Genomic DNA, 19706 nt, shown 5'->3' on the forward strand with positions numbered 1-19706 from the left:
ATTCCTTTTAAAGGCTGCAATCTTACTGGTCATTGGCTCAATTTGGATAGTAAACATGTTTCTTTTGACTTATGTGTTATTTTTAAATGTTTTTAATTAGTTGCCTACATTTGAAATTTGAGCATTTCTCATAAAAATGAAGCTCCCTAGCCTCTTTAAAAATAAATCAGAGACTTTGGGGACATCGGGACTGCACTCTGTATAGCAGCTGCCTGGAGCTGAGTTGCAGGGCATATGCTCTCCAATCCACCATAGGTCCTACGGCCACTTCAGTCATCTGTGCAGCCTTCCTGACATGTGTGGATACCAGAGCTCATGAGGCCCCTGGATTTAAATGAGACTGGTGAGCAGGATCAGGCCTGTCCAGTTTTCTCCTCTAAGGCCAGGTAGAGGTAATCTACGTGCTACTTAGCATCCCAGCCATCCATAACATGACCTCACCTTACTGACTTGCTGCGACACTTTCTTTGCATGTTCAATGTCCTTTGCTTTTTCGTCTACGTGACAGATAGTTTTAGCAACATCGCCATCCATTCGATACTTAACCTGCAGAAATAATATACAGAGTTCATGACAGGCATGCACATGTGAGTATACTAAAGGGTATCTTCTAACAAAAGGGCATTAACCCAATGACTCAACGTCTGCACCACAAAGCAGACTTTCCACATTTTAGGTAGAAAACTGTGATCTCCAAAAATCTGCAGAGTCCCTGCATTTATTGCATATCTGCTTTCCTGGCTGAATTTCAGCCTCCCTGCTCTCCTACATGGAAGACCACAGTGAATTCGAATTTACCATCTCCTATCTCTTAAGCTAACTTGCTAAGCCAAGCTTTTAGAGGTCTCTTGGGGTTCACATTTAGAGCAACATAATCTATAGCCAATACTTCCTCTAGATTTCTGGACTGGCTCACAGCAATCCGACTGCTCATTTTCTCTACACCAATTAAAGCCCTCAATTCCCAGTGATGGGCATGTTTTTGACATGTCTGTCTTCTTTCTTTTAGCAATGCAGCCCACCTCACTGAGTTGATCTTGTACTTTCTTGATTCGGCGAAGTTCTGGGGTATCGGATGTGATGGCATATGGCTGTCCTTTAGCTTTCTCATACTTCTCCTTGTATTTATTCTGAAAAGAGTATCAGATATTAGCCTAAAACCTGATAAGACAGCAGCAGAAATTTCAGGCAATGTATTTATCTCCAATAGATTAAAAAAAAAATCCTGCAAATTCTAACAATTATCAGTTATAACAGCTTTTTGTCCCCTACCCTGATTCTCAGCAAAAACTAAAATAGATTTGTTAATTGCTCTTCCTAAACACAGTTGGATACTTGAGACAGTAGAAATTTTATTACAGACTATTGTCTTGGAAATGCCCTAAAATGATTCTCTCAATGTTTTTATTGCACACATAAATGCACACATAAAAAGCCAGAACCTCAATAATTTTAGCAAATATAGAAATTATCTGAAAAGATTTGATTGCTAATACAATGCAAAAATATTCCATTCAGGAGTTCAATCTCAGTGGTTCAGATAGCTGAGACACCAGCTGAATTAATGGAAAGTCTGAATTATGGAGTATTTTGAAAAGGAATGCAATTTTGTTATTTCTGCTAAATATACAGAGTTCTCACTTTAATAACAACATGTATAATTTATCATTATTAATGCTTCAATAGTACTCTTGAATGTAGTCAGCAATCTAAATTATACTCTTGATTTTATCAGTAACCATTTTAAAAATACTATAAACCTTTGACAACATTTTCTTCAAGCTAGCAGAAGTTCTAGGATATTAGTGTCAGAATTTGAGACTTTATGGCAACAAACTGACAAAAAATTTTCTATTTTTTGCTGAATACCGCAAGGATAAAGGAGGCAAAATAATCTTGTTTTTACAGATCAAAGTCTTAGAAAACTAGGTTTTAGATCATTCGAGACTCTGAACTAGAAATTTACCAAATAGTCCCCAGGAGTTAACACTAAACCAGACATAAATATTTACTGACCAATCGCAACAGGATGCTTTTGACATAAGCATTTAGTCCTATATAATCCAATGTTCCCCTGAGCTGCTTTTCGTTTTTTTAAAGCTGCTGGAGGCTATGCCACCTAGTGAGACCTCAGCCCACATGGACAATCAATAAATGAGATCCAGTCTGCTTCCAGTCAGTATAACTTGTTACAGTCTAACTGCACATGGAAAGTTAAGGACGAGGGACCTTCAACAGCAGTGATTCTGGACTAAGGCTGCACGTTAGAGCCACCTGGGCCGCTTTTAAAAATCTTTATGCACAGGTCCCAACCGCGGATAAAACCAGAACAGCCTGGGTATCCATAATTCTAAACCTCCCAGAGGATCCCAATGTGCGGCCACAGTTAAAATCCACTGTTCTGGGGTATAGTCGAACATTCCAATCCTTATTTCAGAGGAGTTCTTACTCTGATCCTGGTGTTCTGAACTACACATTCTTCTTCGCTATACAACTCTTAAAGATCATTTTACATATTGTTAACTAGTCTACTTTAGGGGTATCCTGCTCAGGCATAGTTTTAATTAGACGTTATTTAGCTTCTTTGAACTGATTTCAACTGAATATATTCAGGACTTCATTATTCTAGATTGGCTAACAAATTGTGATTAAATACCAATAAATGCTGTACGATTGGCCTTCTGCTTAATTTGTGGGAATAATTTCAGAAAGGATGTTTTCCCTGATACTGCAATGGTGCAAATGAATTAGAGGAAAGGAAAATTAAAGAGTCACAAGAGCTTATATTTCTGCAGAATAAGTTGTTGTCTCATAGGAGGTTGAGAAACAAAATCCAGCTAGCATCCAAAACAGAGTCGGTAGAGATCAGTAATTTCTCACTAATAGAGCCAGATTAGCAGAAATGGTTTGAAACTTACAGGGCTAAAGAGATCCTGCATTTTCTGACTGTGTACAATGTAGGGCGTCATGAACTTAGAAGAATCCAATTTCTTCCGGATAACCCTCTTCCTCTCCAGTGGCTTGGCTGGTACCGGCTCTGCCGATACTGGCTGTACCAGTGCCGGTTTGGAAGTTTCTGATTGCTCATAGTCAGATGTGATTGTCCTTGTTGTCGTAGTTTCATAGACTTTTGTTATTGTCTGAAAATGTGACATGCAGTTCAACATTGTTATGTAAGTAAAAACCGTGATATCATGATCTTGTATATACACATTATTCTGACCTCGAGTCAGACTTACATTCCTAGTGTTATTCCTACATATTTAAAGCCAGTCAAAGCAGTAAATCATATACTCGGTCCATATGAAAGTACATCACGTTACATAAATCTGAATGCTGACTGTTCAAGATGGCGTGGAACAAAAAGTATACTCCTTAGTAATTTGCTACAGGGCCTTAACATTCCATTTGTAGAAAAGAACCCAAACCCCTTAAGGTTGGATGAAAATCAGAAATACAGTATTCTTAACCGTTTAAAATCTTAAATCGTCTAGGTAAAGTAAAAGCAAACGTGGGATCAAAGAACAAAAGATGAAGATGATCAAATAAAGCTCAAATTCTTGATTTTATATTCACTTGCAAATGAGCCTAAGAAGAAGTTGGTTGCTTGTTCCCCAGGTCTTTAGGCATTCTCCCCTGCAGTCTAACACAAAGAATAATGAATTCTAAAGAATGAATCACATCAGTATTACAAGTGATTACCATTCTTTTGGCTTAGTCAGTTAATTAATCTGAACCGGAGTGCCATTTACACCAATAAATGTTTAGGTGGACAAGGATAACGATGACAACATAAGGGGGTAATTATCCTTACAACAGTCCTATGCATGCGGTAGGTGGGAAATGACTGTTTCTTACAACAGGCTGTATAGTGGAAGAAACTAAGGCCCAAAGTTTGGGTGTGGTCCAAGGTTAAAAATACTGGATGTAAGAAAAGAAGGTAAGCAGACAAGTCTTCAATCCATCTCACAGCATGATTTCCTTCACAGCTAATATCATCTGTACCAAATGATGAAGAGAAACTTAAGTAGCAAGGAAATTGTACCTCTACGACAACTTCCCCTAGTGTTGTCAGATCATTGCTAATAGGTGGCTTTCTGCCCATTATTACTGACGTACGGTTGATGGTGAGAAATGAACCAGTTCACAGCATCTACAAATGTTAGGTTTCATGCAATCACAGGCTCTTGGAGCAGGCTCCAGGGATAGCCATCCCTGTTTGTCACGATCAAGAAAAACTGCTCTATTCAGAAAATACAGCGTGAGTGAGGGATTTCACCTTAGAAAAAAAGTTCCACCTTGGAATATCTATGGGAATGGCTTTCTTAGAATTCCTAATGTGCTAAAATCTAAGTGGCACTTCACTGCACCATCAGGGACATAGGCTTCGCGGTGCTGTCCCTGTTGGCAGAGACGGTGCCCCACAACTTACAACTCTATATAATAAAACAGCTGGTTCCCATGCAAATCGTATGTCCAAGGCTATGTGATTGCTGCAGTCACAGAGTGGTGATGGCCATTGATATTGCTTTAATGAGCACCACCTACACCAAAAATACTACACGAACAATGGGGGAATGATCCCCAATCACTTTGGATACGTTCAATAGCAAGAACAGGGACGTATTCTGTCAAACAAGCAGCATTCGTTCTTGTATCATCTGCTGCTGGGCACACGTAGGTGAGGGATTCTTCTCAGATTCTCCCTTTGCCAGCTCCTGTAGCCCTGGAGGTCTGTGAGAGGGGAAGGCTCTGCCTGCTTTAATCAGCATGCAGTTCATGCAGACACAGGTTGGGTCTTACCTCTCCTGGCACATCTTCATAGACTGTCTCTTCTGTGTAGTACTATAAATAGAGCACAAAGGAATCATCATGAGAACAAAGCAGAAATCACCTCTCCTCTGCCTCAGCTGAACCACTGGATTATTTCACTAGCTCAGCCAGTGTGCACTATCTGTGGGAAGCAAGTACACAAGGGAGCGTCTTCACATTTTGGGACCCATTTTAGCTTTGTGAAACTTCAGGGGAGTTAAAGTGAATGCTACCAGACAAGGCAAGGAGATGCAGAGTGATGAGAAAGGTGTCTGAGGCTGATTATTTATTAGGGGCAGTTATTTAACTTGAGACAAGGTAAGACTTTTTCTTACAGTACCCAGGGCAGAATTTGCAGAAAAAAATATACTAACAATATCCTGAGTATGTGGGTTGGGCAGAAAAAAAAAAAAAACTTGCCGTAACTCACTATTTGTGACTAACAATAAAACGAAACAGAAACCTCAATGTGAATAACATTTTTAACTGGATTGTATCATGGAAATAATAGACCCGAAAGCATATACACATCTCGATTATCCGTACACCCTCCTGATTACTAAGGAATGAAAGTTTCTTCCAGAGTGCGGGGTGTATCCTTTCATAGCACAATGGTCTTGAAAGGATGCAAAGATGAAAATTTACAAATGCCAAGGGGAGAGTGAAAAAATGCAGATTTCTCAGCACAAGATGTGGGAAAGTTAGGCTGCAGTTTGTAGCTGACGGCTGCGAGGTGCCTGCAGCCTGGATCTGAAATCAAACCTACTTTTGTTCTACTTCTGACATCACGGGCAATAAATAGATGCTGATGGGAACTGGCTGACATTTTGTTTCAGATGCGTAAGGGGAGTGGAATCCTTCCCCCAGCCTCACCCAGCAAGAAGCAAAGCCTCAGGCCGAGGCACAAAGGAAAGGGATAAAAAGGAAACATTTGGCTCATTTTCTCAATCAACAAAATGTATAACATTTTATGCTTCCTTTTTCTTTTCCCTGCCACCAAAACATACTCAGGGAGAGGGTAAAACACTGACTTCTTAATTTCCCTCAGTTGGCCTCTGTTGTTTTGCCCCTTGGTTCAGTGAACGCTTATCAAGTTATTTAACCATTGTCAATAGGCCGCAGGCTCTATTTCGTCTGCAGGAAGATAGGAGAAAATTTACCTACTGTCTCCTACTCTTGGGCTTTCTTTGCTCCTGTACTATTTCTTTAGTTTAAAATCTAATTCTATCAGTGTGTCCTTGCACAGAGCGACAGAAACCACAAACTCCGAAAGGACAGAGAATTTCTCTTTTATATGCCTGTGCCTTCGTCACACGGGAAATATCATTTGGACATTTTAGGGAATACTGTTTAATGCTGATCCACACACAGCCATGCCTGTGGCCACACAAAACATCAGTGACTTGAGAAGAAATTTTAAACTAAAATGAATGATTCACAACTATTTTGGATTTTCTGAGCCCCCAAGCAAAAGCAGATCTTTGGGAGCTATCCAACTTTACCTTTGCTGGGCTCTCACCATTAGTAAATGTATCTCAGAAAGAAGCTTATAAAAAAAGTAATGTTACCCAAATGGTTGGCATTAACATATATGCCAAATCTCACTTTTTTTAGAGCTGTGCCACTAATTAGATAGTACATCCTTGCTTCTTGTCCTTTCTATCCAAGTTAAAAAAAAAAAATTTTAATGTTTATTTATTTTTGAGACAGAGAGAGACAGAGCATGAACGGGGGAGGGTCAGAGAGAGAGGGAGACACAGAATCCGAAGCAGGCTCTAGGCTCTGAGCTGTCAGCACAGAGCCTGACGTGGGACTCGAACCCACAGACCGTGAGATCATGACCTGAGCCGAAGTCGGATGCTTAACCAACTGAGCCACCAAGGCGCCCCAAATCCAAGTTTAAGTTTGAATAGAGATGGATAGCACAATTTTATTTAGATGTCCAAGGTCCCCAGAAGATATATTTTTAAAGCTAGCTCTTGTTTTTGAACTCTTCCCTGACCATCTTCTCAAATTTGCCACCATCCCGTTCTTCATGGCATCTTTTCTGAGGTCAGAGAGCCCTTGGTTGAACACTCTCTGGCAGGAAGTCTATCCATTTAGCAACTGCTGGTCAGACCCAGAAGCAGTACTAGGAACAAAATGGCAAGGATGAGATGCCTAAAAATTTCAAAATGTCAAAAAAAAAAAAAAAAAACGGAGTCCCCTCCGTTTTTATGACATCTAGTTAAATCAATCAAGTCTAGCACTGAGGATAACTTCCAGTGACCAATGAATACAATTATTTTAAGAAAAACAAGGGATTTTTTTTTTAAGTTGGAGGCTAAAAATTATCACTGGTATTACCACCATAGGGAAGGCAATCTAATGTATAATTGTGTCAATGTTTTAATAGACATTATTCTGATCCATAAGGACATATGTAAAACAATAACACCAGTGATAATACTGAGCACTGAGAATGTAGCCTTTGGCACTTAAGCCAGAGAGGTGGAAAGTTCTACTGTAGGAGATTCATTCTGTGTTTTTTTCCCTAGATCCTTCAATAATAAAAGCAATTTTATTTGTAGAATAACAAATTTTTCTTCACCTAAACATAAACTGGCCACTAAAATAATCTTCCAAAGACAAATTTTGGCACTTTAATTTGGAATTTGGTTCTGGGTAGCTCTTAATTTCATTCTGATGAAGCAGCACAGATTTTCAAAACTACCTCCAAGTATCATCAGCACTCGGAGATTTTCATATGTTTAGATCATCATTAATTATGAAGTATCAAGCACTTTCAGATTCAATGGCAATATATTTATATGGATTATAGCCCCTAAGCCTTTATTTGTTTCTAGACTGTGAAGCTGAAGGCAAGAGCTGGTGAAGAAAAACCATAATGTGATTTTAAAATTTTTATAAAACAATTAACAGCTTTGTAAAATGTGTCAGATGTCCAGAGGAAGTTTTTTAAGATGTCCACTTCAGTCTTTGCTTTCCTCCCCCCACCCCAAAATTTAAAAGCAAAAGCTAGTCTCGTTCCCTTAGGTAAATATAATAGGATTGGTCAGAAAGCTGACCCCGATTGACATCCTGATTGGCTCCAAATGTCACTTGTGAGTACGGCAAATTTCTATTTACAGGTATGTGTGCACATTTACATATATATATATATATATGTGTATATATAGTCTTACATATGTGTATAATCTCATATATCTTATTCTGAACATTGAATCCATATCACCCTATAGAGGATCAGCTGGTTGAAGCAAAGAGCAAATAGCTCTTTTTTCCCTATTGCTCTGCAGAAACTAAAAAATAGAGTTCAGTTTTCGGAACTTTCTCTTCATCTCCTCTGTCCCTTTGATCAGGAGAGTTGGCAGGTGGGAAAGAAGGAGTTTTAGAAGACAAATGAAAACCCGCCTTTCCCCCACACCATGTTTTTCTGAGAGTTTAAAGAAAAGCACAAGTGGGAAACAGTGATATTTCTTTTCAATTCTAAATCCCACATAATTATAGTGAAACCGAACATAAAATATTCCTTTCTCATGCTTTAATAATGAGTCTTTGTGAAGTTATAATAGACAATGTATTTTTCAAGTGATTAATTCACCTACACAGCTTCGATTGTTGCTACATAAAACACTTGGCTGTCAGAGTCAGGTGTTTTAGTCTTACCTCCACGACCTCCTCATATTCTTCGTCATCGGCCATTTTCCCAGAGTAGTAGTGGCACCCTACAAACTTTCCATATTCCAAAAAATAGAAACACATTAGAATCTTTCCCTAGGACTGAAATCATAACATGACAAAAACAGAATTTAAGACTTATCCAGTCTACATACCCATAGATTCTTGGAGGCTAAGCAAGATATTTAAATACAGGTCTAAACAACTGAGGCTTCAAATTACTCTCTCTTGATTCCCTCAGGAACGTGTTAAATACTGGTACTTCTAGCTACGGGATCAATTGAGTTCATTGTACAACTTGCAAAAGGAAGTTGAGGGAAGAAAGCGAGAGGGTTTGGATTCAAAGAAACAGAGTATTTCTATTTCTAAATACTTGCCGAAAGACATTTTCAAGCAAAAGCGTTAGTGAGAGGGAGGTCAGCTTGGCTCCCAGAAGTTAGAACTTTCCCCCAGCATCAAAATTCTAAGAGGGCTGCTTTTGGTCCCCACGCCGCTCTAATACATGGTAGCATTCTAGCCTACACTTGAAATTAGAACACAGAAAAACAAATCAATCGTTTTAGAAGAACAAATAGAAACCTCAAGGCAATGGGGTTATTTCCCCCCCGAACACCATTGGCTTCTATGGATTTTTCTCTTCTGTTTCTGTAGCTCTTCCTCAAACCTGAAAAATAGGAAACGTTTAAAGCACTGATTGAAGTATGTGTAAGATTGTGGGTCTTTGGCCCAAGCTTCTAATTCAGGAACTAACGAAAGGATCTCCCAAGGCCTTCTTAGTTTGACGCCAGAGTGGGACTCTCCTGATAAAAGTGGATGATGACTTGGAGCAGCTGTCCCTTCGCCCAAAGATATTTGCCATGTAAACCAATACCCCGCCATGGCTGGTTTTGTTAAGCTGGCGAAACTGCCACTCCTTCTGAGGCAAATGAAGCCCAGTAGAACAGGATAAATATAGGAATGCAGAACATAGATCCTTTTTCATCCTAATATATTTAGAAAAAAAAAATCAAAGGCAAAACATTTTTAAAAATTTTTCTGTTTGGACGAGAAAGCCAACTCAGTCAAGCAGTAAGTTGGTTAGTAGAGGACTTGACTCTAATCACACACCACATGGCAGATGTAAGTAGGGCCTGAGTAGGGCAATAGGGTCACAAGCTCTTCCAGTCACACTTTCATCACTAACTTCCCCAGTTATGACCCCAAACTTTGGAAAATACTTAACGGAAACTGCAGAACATCTCCAGAAAGACTATGTCAGAAAAAGCCATAAACTGGCCTTACCTTTACTCGATCAAATCAATTTCCTCAGCAGCAAAGCCTCTCCCAACTCTCCCCTCCTGAGAACCCCAGGCAAGAGCGAGCTTGGTGCCTGGGCTCCCAATTATCACGTGGCAACAGCAGCCAATCAGACCCTGAGTCGCTCGAATTTCAGAAGCTAAATATACTGAGTGATCTTCTAAAAACCACCTGTTCATCAATTCCACTAAAGGATAAAGGGTAACAAATTGCTTGCTTAGAACTATTCAAATGTAATGGAATTTTACCTAAGTTCCAGCATATGGAGTTCAAATTTAGGTTTAATCTCTCATTTCCTGCAACCCTATTTAATACCATATTCACATAAAAAAATTAGGATAAAATAAGCATGTCTTGGAGGGGCTGTGACCCTTCTGTAGCTGCTTTCTTCACGTCATTTGTCCCCTTTTGTACAGCTCACCAGGTGAGCTACAGGTAAGTTTCAGGAGTCAATGTGAAAGAAATAAAGGAATAAAATTCATGAAACAACAAGTTGGCAAAACAATGTTTAAAGTCGTGATAAAACGAAATGACAGGTGAAAATATTTGATGTGACCCTAGATAACCACAGGGTGTATTTAGAGAGCAGAGGCCCCATCATTTTTCTGTTACTAAACCAGAGGGGGGTGCCAAGACCATACTCATTTTCTACTCCCTTCTTAAGTAGTGCCAGGTGCTGGGAATGAAGAGCCTCTCTCATATGTAACTGGGTTTCTGATTTTCCTTTTTGCCAGGTGGCTTCTAGAGGCAAAGTGTGAATGCAAGCACAAAAGGGTTCAATTTCCAAACACAATAGCAGGTAAAATCGAAATCAGTAAATTACTAGGAGAAGCTAATGCTCTCTTAGGTAAGTCAGAGTGTATGACATTGAGTTTGTAAAAATTACCTAACAATTTTCTATATAAAGACAATTTTCACAGATTTAAACTCCCTCTACTCCTCTGTACCAAGGCAAAAACCCTGTGGGTCACTCGTATCTTGACATGGATTTGGGATTAAACATATTGTAATAGCTCTTTTTTAGCTGTTAGTAAGTATTCTCACATTTCAAACATATGTACCTCTCCCCTCCCCCTTCTGTGATTCATATGGCGGTAAATAAAATTGACACATCATTTTATCATCTAACTGATTATACCTTGTTCGTTTTCTATGTTCTCACAGGTTCTATGACCAAGTGACATGCGTGTAACGTGAGATCATTCCGCCAGCCAGCAGATGTAAACTACAATTGACTTACTATTCGTTACGTGTTTTAAAAGATGGTGTTAAATTGAAAAATAATACAGGCCCATTTTTTAAAACACAAAGCACAAAATCATATAAGTAAAAAAAAAAAAAAAAAAGCATAGACATTCTAATGCTAACCTGGAACTACGTCCCCTGGGTATGGAAGAGCTGCTCTATTTTTCTGCCCTATCTATGGCCTCCTCTGTGGAAGAAGAATAAATTGACACCCTGGCTTACTGGTAGGAAGCTCTTATTGTATGCCTTGCATATCCTCAGTGCTCCATGGATGTTAACTATTATTATTTCTAAATTATTATTAGCATTTAAATTTTTTTTTAACGTTTATTTATTTTTGACAGAGAGAGACAGAGACAGAGCATGAGTGAGGGAGGGGCAGAGAGAGAGGGAGACACAGAATCCAAATCAGGCTCCAGCCTCTGAGCTGTCAGCACAGAGCCTGATGTGGGGCTTGAACTCACAGCCAGAGAGATCGTGACCTGAGCCGAAGTCGGACGCTCAACCGAGCCACCCAGGCACCCCAACATTTTTACACATTTTATTGGAGTCTTCATGCTTTACTCTGTATTAGACTGAAATATTGTGATGCTTATGAAATCAGGCGATAGTTGGTCTAAGAATTTATGAATCAATAGGAGTTTGACTATCAACTTGTATAATGGACTGCAAAGCAAGGCATGGTGCAGTTAGGTGCCAAGAGCAGACTTTCAGATGATGCATTCCTAAATACCAAAGTATAGACGAATCATGACTGCGGACCAGAAGAGACTTGATGGAGCAGGTGGCATTGTAACAGTTTATTCTGTAACTGTCCTACAGTTTATTCTGTTTTATTAATTATGTTAATCCAATCATATCTACACATGATTTGAGAATCACATAGTTTTGCGAGGCTCATTCCTAAATCGGTTCCCTGGTCCTCTATTTTTCCCTCTCTGGAGACAATCGTTTTAACTCTCTTAGCCGAATCTTTTGTTATTTTTCTCTACGCATTTAACAAAGTGTCTAGATTGCTCTCTTCTGATTTTTTTTGGTCAGAAGCATTATCTGTTAGGTTTCCACTTTGGAAGGTGAAGCTTTAGCTCTCTTCCACACGAACGCCCACCCTTACCAGACACAAGGCTCCTCTCAGCCCTGCAACCTCCCAATTAAGTTCTACTTACGGAATTCAGAATTCAATGTTTATATTATTATGATTAGCAAAGTTTATTCACAAAGGAGCCCCATATATTATGATTCTTTTCCTTTTCCTGCACAAGAGTTAGTTTTTCTGGGAATTGGTATTTCTCCCCACCCTCTTTTCCCTTGGCTTAATTCTTTCTTCTAGACAAGCAGTATTCAATAGGACTTTCTGCAATGATGGGAACATCCTATCCCAGCCCCATCCAGTATGGTAGCCACTAGCTTCACATTCAAAATGTGACTCTGACTGCAGAACTGAGTTGTTATATTTTTTCTTTAATTTAAACTTAGCCACATGTGGCTGGTGGCTGAGGTGTTGATCAGCGCAACTCTAGAGATAGATCACTAACTACTTCAAACTTTACGTGTAAATCTGCTGTCAGTATTTTCAGTGACCTCAAGTAACATTCCATAATTGTATCCATTTCATCCTAGACTTCAGGGAGCCTTCTGTTCAACCTGCACTAATTTCCTCTGTAGCTGGTCCTGGGTTCTCATGTTGATCCCCCTTCCCTGTCATTCTGGGGATTATGTAGATCGTAACATACAAATTCCCATTCCCTGGGGCGCCTGGGTGGCTCAGTCGGTTAAGCATCTGACTTTGGCTCAGGTCATGATCTCACAGTCCGTGAGTTCAAGCCCCACGTCGGGCTCTGTGCTGACAGCTTGGAGCCTGGAGCCTGCTTCTGATTCTGTGTCTCCCTCTCTGTGACCCTCCCCCATTCATGCTCTGTCTCTCTCTGTCTCAAAAATAAACTTTAAAAAAAATTAAAAAAACAAAAACAAATTCCCATTCCTTTATCTAACTAATGTTTATTGAGTATATACAATGTACCAACACTGTTCTAGGTGTTTCCTTCACACAGCACCTCTAGTTGACTAAGCAATATATATGCTCCACTTCTTGCTTATTAACAAAATCATAATTTAGTTTGGCACAGAAATATGCTCATTTTAAAAACACACTCTTCCATAAATCCCTAAGAGTTAAGGGTAAACTGTGTCATTTTTGGCAGTAAGATTTGAGTGTAATTCTAGAGAATAAGGCTTCTGGGAAAGGTACGATTCTACCAATATGCAGGGTCAGATTCAGCTGGCGTGTACTATAGTCCTCTTCCATTCTTCCCTTGTCTATGCCTAGAACACAGATGTAATGTCAGGGGACAGAGCAGCCATTTTGAGACTATGAGGGTAAGTATAAAGAATTGGTAAAGCTTCTCTGACCTCAGCCATAGCAATCTCTTACTCAACACATCCCCAAAGGCAAGGGAATTAAAAGCAAAAGTGAATTACTGGGACCTTATGAAGATAAAAATCTTCTGCACAGCAAAGGAAACAACCAACAAAACTAAAAGGCAACCAACGGAATGGGAAAAGATGTTTGCAAATGACATATCGGACAAAGGGCTAGTATCCAAAATCTATAAAGAGCTCACCAAACTCCACACCCGAAAAACAAATAACCCAGTGAAGAAATGGGCAGAAAACATGAACAGACACTTCTCTAAAGAAGACATCCGGATGGCCAACAGGCACATGAAAAGATGTTCAACGTCGCTCCTTATCAGGGAAATACAAATCAAAACCACACTCAGATATCACCTCACGCCAGTCAGAGTGGCCAAAATGAACAAATCAGGAGACTATAGATGCTGGAGAGGATGTGGAGAAACGGGAACCCTCTTGCACTGTTGGTGGGAATGCAAATTGGTGCAGCCGCTCTGGAAAGCAGTGTGGAGGTTCCTCAGAAAATTAAAAATAGACCTACCCTATGACCCAGCAATAGCACTGCTAGGAATTTACCCAAGGGATACAGGAGTACTGATGCATAGGGGCACTTGTACCCCAATGTTTATAGCAGCACTCTCAACAATAGCCAAATTATGGAAAGAGCCTAAATGTCCATCAACTGATGAATGGATAAAGAAATTGTGGTTTATATACACAATGGAATACTACGTGGCAATGAGAAAGAATGAAATATGGCCTTTTGTAGCAACGTGGATGGAACTGGAGAGTGTGATGCTAAGTGAAATAAGCCATACAGAGAAAGACAGATACCATATGGTTTCACTCTTATGTGGATCCTGAGAAACTTAACAGAAACCCATGGGGGAGGGGAAGGAAAAAAAAAAAAAAGAGGTTAGAGTGGGAGAGAGCCAAAGCATAAGAGACTGTTAAAAACTGAGAACAAACTGAGGGTTGATGGGGGGTGGGAGGGAGGGGAGGGTGGGTGATGAGTATTGAGGAGGGCACCTTTTGGGATGAGCACTGGGTGTTGTATGGAAACCAATTTGACAATAAATTTCATATATTTAAAAAAAAAAAAGAATGGTAAAGCTAAAAGGAGACTTATCCTTTAATGACTTCCTTAGCTCTTATATTTTGTAATTATTTTATGGCTTATTAAGTTTAGTATATAATTTTACAAATGATTATATTGTGATTATTTTAAATTTCCCTGTATATATATTATGTTTTTCTATTTTGTACTTTATCAAATTCTAATAAAATTTATTATTGTTTCATATTTGAAACAATTCAAATACATTGTTTGTATCTTTCATTCTGTGTATTGACTATCTATATCTCCCCTGTTACACTGATTTATAAGCATTCTTAACATACGGATATTAGTCATTTGTGTCTTATAGGTGTTGTAAGTATTTTCTCCAAGTTGTTTGTGGTGTCCGTAGCCATAGAGATGATTTAAATTTATTTGCGGTCAAATCTGGCAATCCCTACTTTCTAGTTTTGACACTACTTATTGAACGAGTTGAATTGGAAATGCCACGTTCAGCACACATTGAACAAGCGTGTATGTCTGTTTCTAGAGTCTTTGTGATTTTTCTTGTCTTCTTTTATTTTTACTTTCTGGGTTTTTATTTTTATTTTTTACTTTATTTGATTTTGTTTTTTATTGTGAAGTATAATAAACAGAAAATTTTAAAGAACTTATGTATACAGTTTAGCAAATGATGGTAAAGTAAGCATCCATGTAATTACCACTCAGGCACAGAAAGGTCATTTCTATCCTGACCTTGACAGTAATAATTTCCTTTCTTTTGTTTTTAGTTTTACCACATCTGTATGCATTCCTAAACAATATAGTTTAGTTTTGTCTATTTTTAAATTTTACATAATGGATTAATGCTATATGCAATTTTTATAACTTTACTTTTCACTTAATATCATGTCTGTTGCTTGTTATTATTATAGAATATCCATATATGACTATTTCTATTTATCTCTTCTACTGTTGAGGCAGAACTGAGTATTTCCAGCTTTTGTCAATTAAGAACTAGACACTAGGTAAACTGTACGCTCTTGTACATGGACTCTGGTGGTCATAAACAATTAAATGATCAGAGTAAGTACGAGAGGAGCAGCTAAGTGGACCAGTAAGTAGGAGTGGAAATTATGGGTCAAAGAATATGCTCATCTTCAACTTTAATAAATAATACTACCTGTTTTCCACTATTGGTACCAATTTATGTTCTCAACAGTCATGTATGCTCCTAACTTGCCTACCCCTTGAGATAAAAGAGATAAAGCTTTCTAAATTTTGTCTATCTGATAAATGCGTAGTAGTATAATCTTATGGTCTTAATTTGCATTTCTGTGACTTGCTAGTAAAGTTGAACTTCTTTTCACACATTTATTAGACTTTTGGGTGTTCTAGTGTTTTTTGAGAAGTGTCTGTTTAAATCTCCCCCATTTTTCTCAGTTGCTGGCCTATTGCTCTTTATTCTAGATAATAATCCTTTGATAGTTATATGTGTTGCAAATATCTTCCTCCTCTCTGTGGCTTGTCTTTTTATTATTCTAATACTGGAATTTGATGAACAGGGGTTCTTAATTTTCATGTAGTAAACTTCATCAATTTTCTCCTTCATGACTAGGAGAATAAAAATCCTTCTACCCCAAGATCATGAAGATATGTTCCTATATACTCTTCTAAAAGCCTGGAGTTTGGGGCACCTGGGTGGCTCAGTTGGTTGAGCGTCTGACTTTGGCTCAGGTCATGATCTTGTGGTCCATGAGTTCGAGCCCCGCATCAGGTTCTGTGCTGACAGCTCAGAGCCTGGAGCCTGCTTCGGATTCTGTGTCTCCTTCTCTCTCTGCCCCTCCCCCACTTGTGCTCTGTCTCCCTCTGTCTCTCAAAAATAAATAAATGTAAAAAAATTTTTTTTAAGCTTGGAGTTTACCTTTCACATTTAAGTCTTTAATCACCCTGGAAATTTTATGTTTTTGGATATGGTATGAACAAGAGATCTAATTTTATTTTTTTGTGTATCAATAGCCAATTGTGCCAGCAACTTTTATCAAAAATTTCATTGTTTCCCCACTGGGTGAAATTCCTCCTCTGCTATCAATTTTTTCCAGATATGTATGAATTTTTTCTGGGCTCCCTACCCTATCCACTGGTCTATTTGTCTATTTGTCCATGGATCTATTTGTCTATCCCTGCACCAATACCACACTGTATTAATTCTGTAGCTTTCTGATCTGCCTTGATATCTGGAAAAGCAAGTCCTCCCACTTCATGTTTTATCCTTATGAGAGTTTTCGCTCTTCTTGTGTTTGATATTTGATATAAATTTTAACTTTTTTCTTTTTTTATTGAAGTATAATTAACATACAATGTTAGTTTTAAGTGTAAAATATAATGATTCAACAATTCTCTACATTACTCAGTGCTCATCACAATAAGCGTACTCTTTTAAAGATTTTTTTTAATGTTTATTCATTTTTGAGAGAGAGAGGGCAAGAGAGAGCATGAGCAGGGGAGGGCAGAGAGAGAGAAGGACACAGAATCTGAAGCAGGCTCCAGGCTCTGAGCTGTCAGCACAGAGTCTGATGCGAGTCTCGAACTCATGGACCGTGAGATCGTGACCTGAGCCGAAGTCAGAAGCTCAACCGATTGATCCACCCAGGCACCCCAACAATAAATGTACTTTTGATCCCCCTTTACCTATGTCTCCCCCTGCCCCCATCCACTTCCCCTCTGGTAACGACCAGTTTGTTCTCTGTATTTAAGAGTGGGAGAGGGGCTTATCTGTTTGTTTTGTTCCTTAAATTCCAAATATGAGTGAAATCATCTGGTATTTGTCTTTCTCTGACTTATTTCTATGCTGACAGCACAGAGCCCGATGTGGGGCTCAAACTCAGAACCGTGAGATCATGACCTGATCTGAAGTCAGATGCTTAACCAATGGAACCACCCAGATGCCCCAATCTATTTGACTCTTCCTAAGTCAGTATCATGCTGTTTTAATTATTATATCTCTTTAGTATGTTTTATATCTGTAGGGCAAGCTACCCTCATTCTTCTAAAATTCACTTGGCTATTTACACTTTTGTTTTTTTAGAAGTACTAAGAATTCGCTTATCAGGTTTCACAAAAATTATCCTTGGATTATTTTTTAATGATTGCATTGAATTTGTGGATTTATTTTGCAAGAATTGACCACATTCATAATTTAATCTTGCTATCGAGATTCTTGTTTACATCCATCAGTAAAGATTTAAGGTTTTCTTTATATAGATCTTGGACATCAAGCAGTACAAGTGTATTCCTAGGTATATGAAAGCATTTATTTTCACTATAAATGAGATTTGTATAGAATTTCTAATAGCTGCTACTTATCAAGTTTCTTTTTTATTACTGATTTATCATTTATTATTATTAACTTTTTTTATGACATTCATTAGGAGTTTGAGAAGGGTGAAAATAAATGTGGGTGCTCAGTCAGCCATCTTGAATCCCAAGCAAGGACATAGCATTTTGAGAAAATTTTGGAAAGAACTTTAAGAGTTGGACATTACAGGAAGAAGAGCTTTCCAGGATTATAGATAGTAGGGACACTCACATAGAGGTGGGAAAGTGTGTGGCATATTTGGTTTAGACCGAGTAAGATATATGTAGAGAAGTAATGGAAGACTATAGAGTAGAAGCTATGCTATGGATGACACTGAATGCCTAGCTAAGGAGTAGAAAATGATATATACTGACCTTTCAAGTTGCTACTCTCTTCTATATAGTGTAGAGCTTTAAGGCAATCAGATATTAGCAAAATGGAAATACATCAGAAACATGCATTATACAGTGTAAAATTAAGCATATTCAATTGTGGTACATGCAGATCCAGTAACTCAGCAGGATATATAGCTGTAAATAAGAGCTTTCTCAAATTATGAAGCCACCCAGGTGTTACTTGCTTCCCCAAATCCATGTTGAACACAGTAAGTTTCACCAATGTTGCCCACTCATCCTTCCAAATACTCCTACCTCCTCCTACTGATGTTCACTGAAGTCAAACCCCATGAAAAATACATAAACGTGGTACAGGGAGATTTAAAATGTTAAATTACCTTCTGGGCCATTTCCCTGATTTCTTGTAGGACTTGGACATAGGTTTATTTTCTATGTGAGCTCTTCAGTAAGCTTCATTGTCAGGAGAGTCCTCACTTTTTTAGGCAACGCGTCTCTTGATCCCTGCATTGAACTGAGAACAAACAAGGGTTTTCTGTGTTTTGCTCCTATTATCCCCTCTCCACAGTCTTATCCAAAATTGTTCTTTGAGCCCACTATTCCAGTTACCCAATTGCTATGGAGTAAATTATTAGAATCTACAACCTGCTGCCCATTGCCACCCTGACTTCACAAATGAATGGGTCTCAAAACAATGCCAGCCTTAAATTGCTGACTTCTAAGGAGTTTCCAATATGACCTATAAAGATAAACTAGCAAAGCTGATTATCTTGTGTGACTTGTGAGGCACAAGTACCTCCAATTGTCTCCTTGCACACAAATTATAGATGTCTATGCACATGTGTGTGTGCATACGTATGTGTGTATACATGTGTGTGTATCTTTCCCAGGAAAGAGACTTCCCAAATACTGGTTTGAATATATAAGTCCTTATATTGTTAAAAATAAGGCCTAATGTTAAAAAATTATTCATTACATGTATTTATTTATATATACATGTGTGTGTAAATACGAATATAGAGGCAGTTGCACAATTTACAACATAAAAGTTTCCTCTAGCTTAGATGACAACTTTCTAAATGGAATATACATTTCCATGTTCATCATTAGTTTTCAAATGTGCTGGTCTTGGGGAGGAAACTGTTGTACCACTTCTAGTTGGCAAGATAAGGCTGTATCGAGTAGGTGGCATTTTCTGAGGTCCCATATAGGACAAGCCAACCCACCTAAGCCATCCTTAGACAATGATTTATTAAATAGTTCTTTTTTTGATTGATTAAGTAGTTCTCAGTGCTCTGCATGAGTAATAAGCAGTCTGGAAATGCCTAACTTATTTGATGGAGTTTGAACTAATATCTAACTCATCTTCTGTCATTGTCACTGAGGCCAGAACAGATTGTTCTCCAAGAAGGAAAGTGAAAATGAGAGTTTTTCAGTAATAAATTTTTGTGGCCAGCCAAAAACATTAGAGGTTGGAATGTTCGACAATATA

The 19706-nt window shown here is 38.5% G+C and overlaps 1 protein-coding gene across 1 annotated transcript in view; it reads right to left on the minus strand.

Annotated features, from left to right (window-relative positions):
• The window catches only part of NEB (nebulin), a 223788-nt gene extending 215271 nt beyond the window's left edge, over positions 1-8517 (minus strand). Inside the window, exons 1-5 of the mRNA XM_042948758.1 lie at positions 8482-8517; positions 4804-4845; positions 2919-3140; positions 1023-1130; positions 442-546 (exon numbers count right to left, since the gene is read on the minus strand). Of these exons, the coding sequence (XP_042804692.1) occupies positions 442-546; positions 1023-1130; positions 2919-3140; positions 4804-4845; positions 8482-8517 (513 nt within the window). The remainder of the gene's footprint in view (positions 1-441; positions 547-1022; positions 1131-2918; positions 3141-4803; positions 4846-8481) is intronic.
• Between the last annotated feature and the right edge of the window lie 11189 nt (positions 8518-19706).

The sequence above is a fragment of the Panthera leo genome, chromosome C1, assembly GCF_018350215.1.
Source record: "Panthera leo isolate Ple1 chromosome C1, P.leo_Ple1_pat1.1, whole genome shotgun sequence".
NCBI classification, from domain to species: domain Eukaryota; kingdom Metazoa; phylum Chordata; class Mammalia; order Carnivora; family Felidae; genus Panthera; species Panthera leo.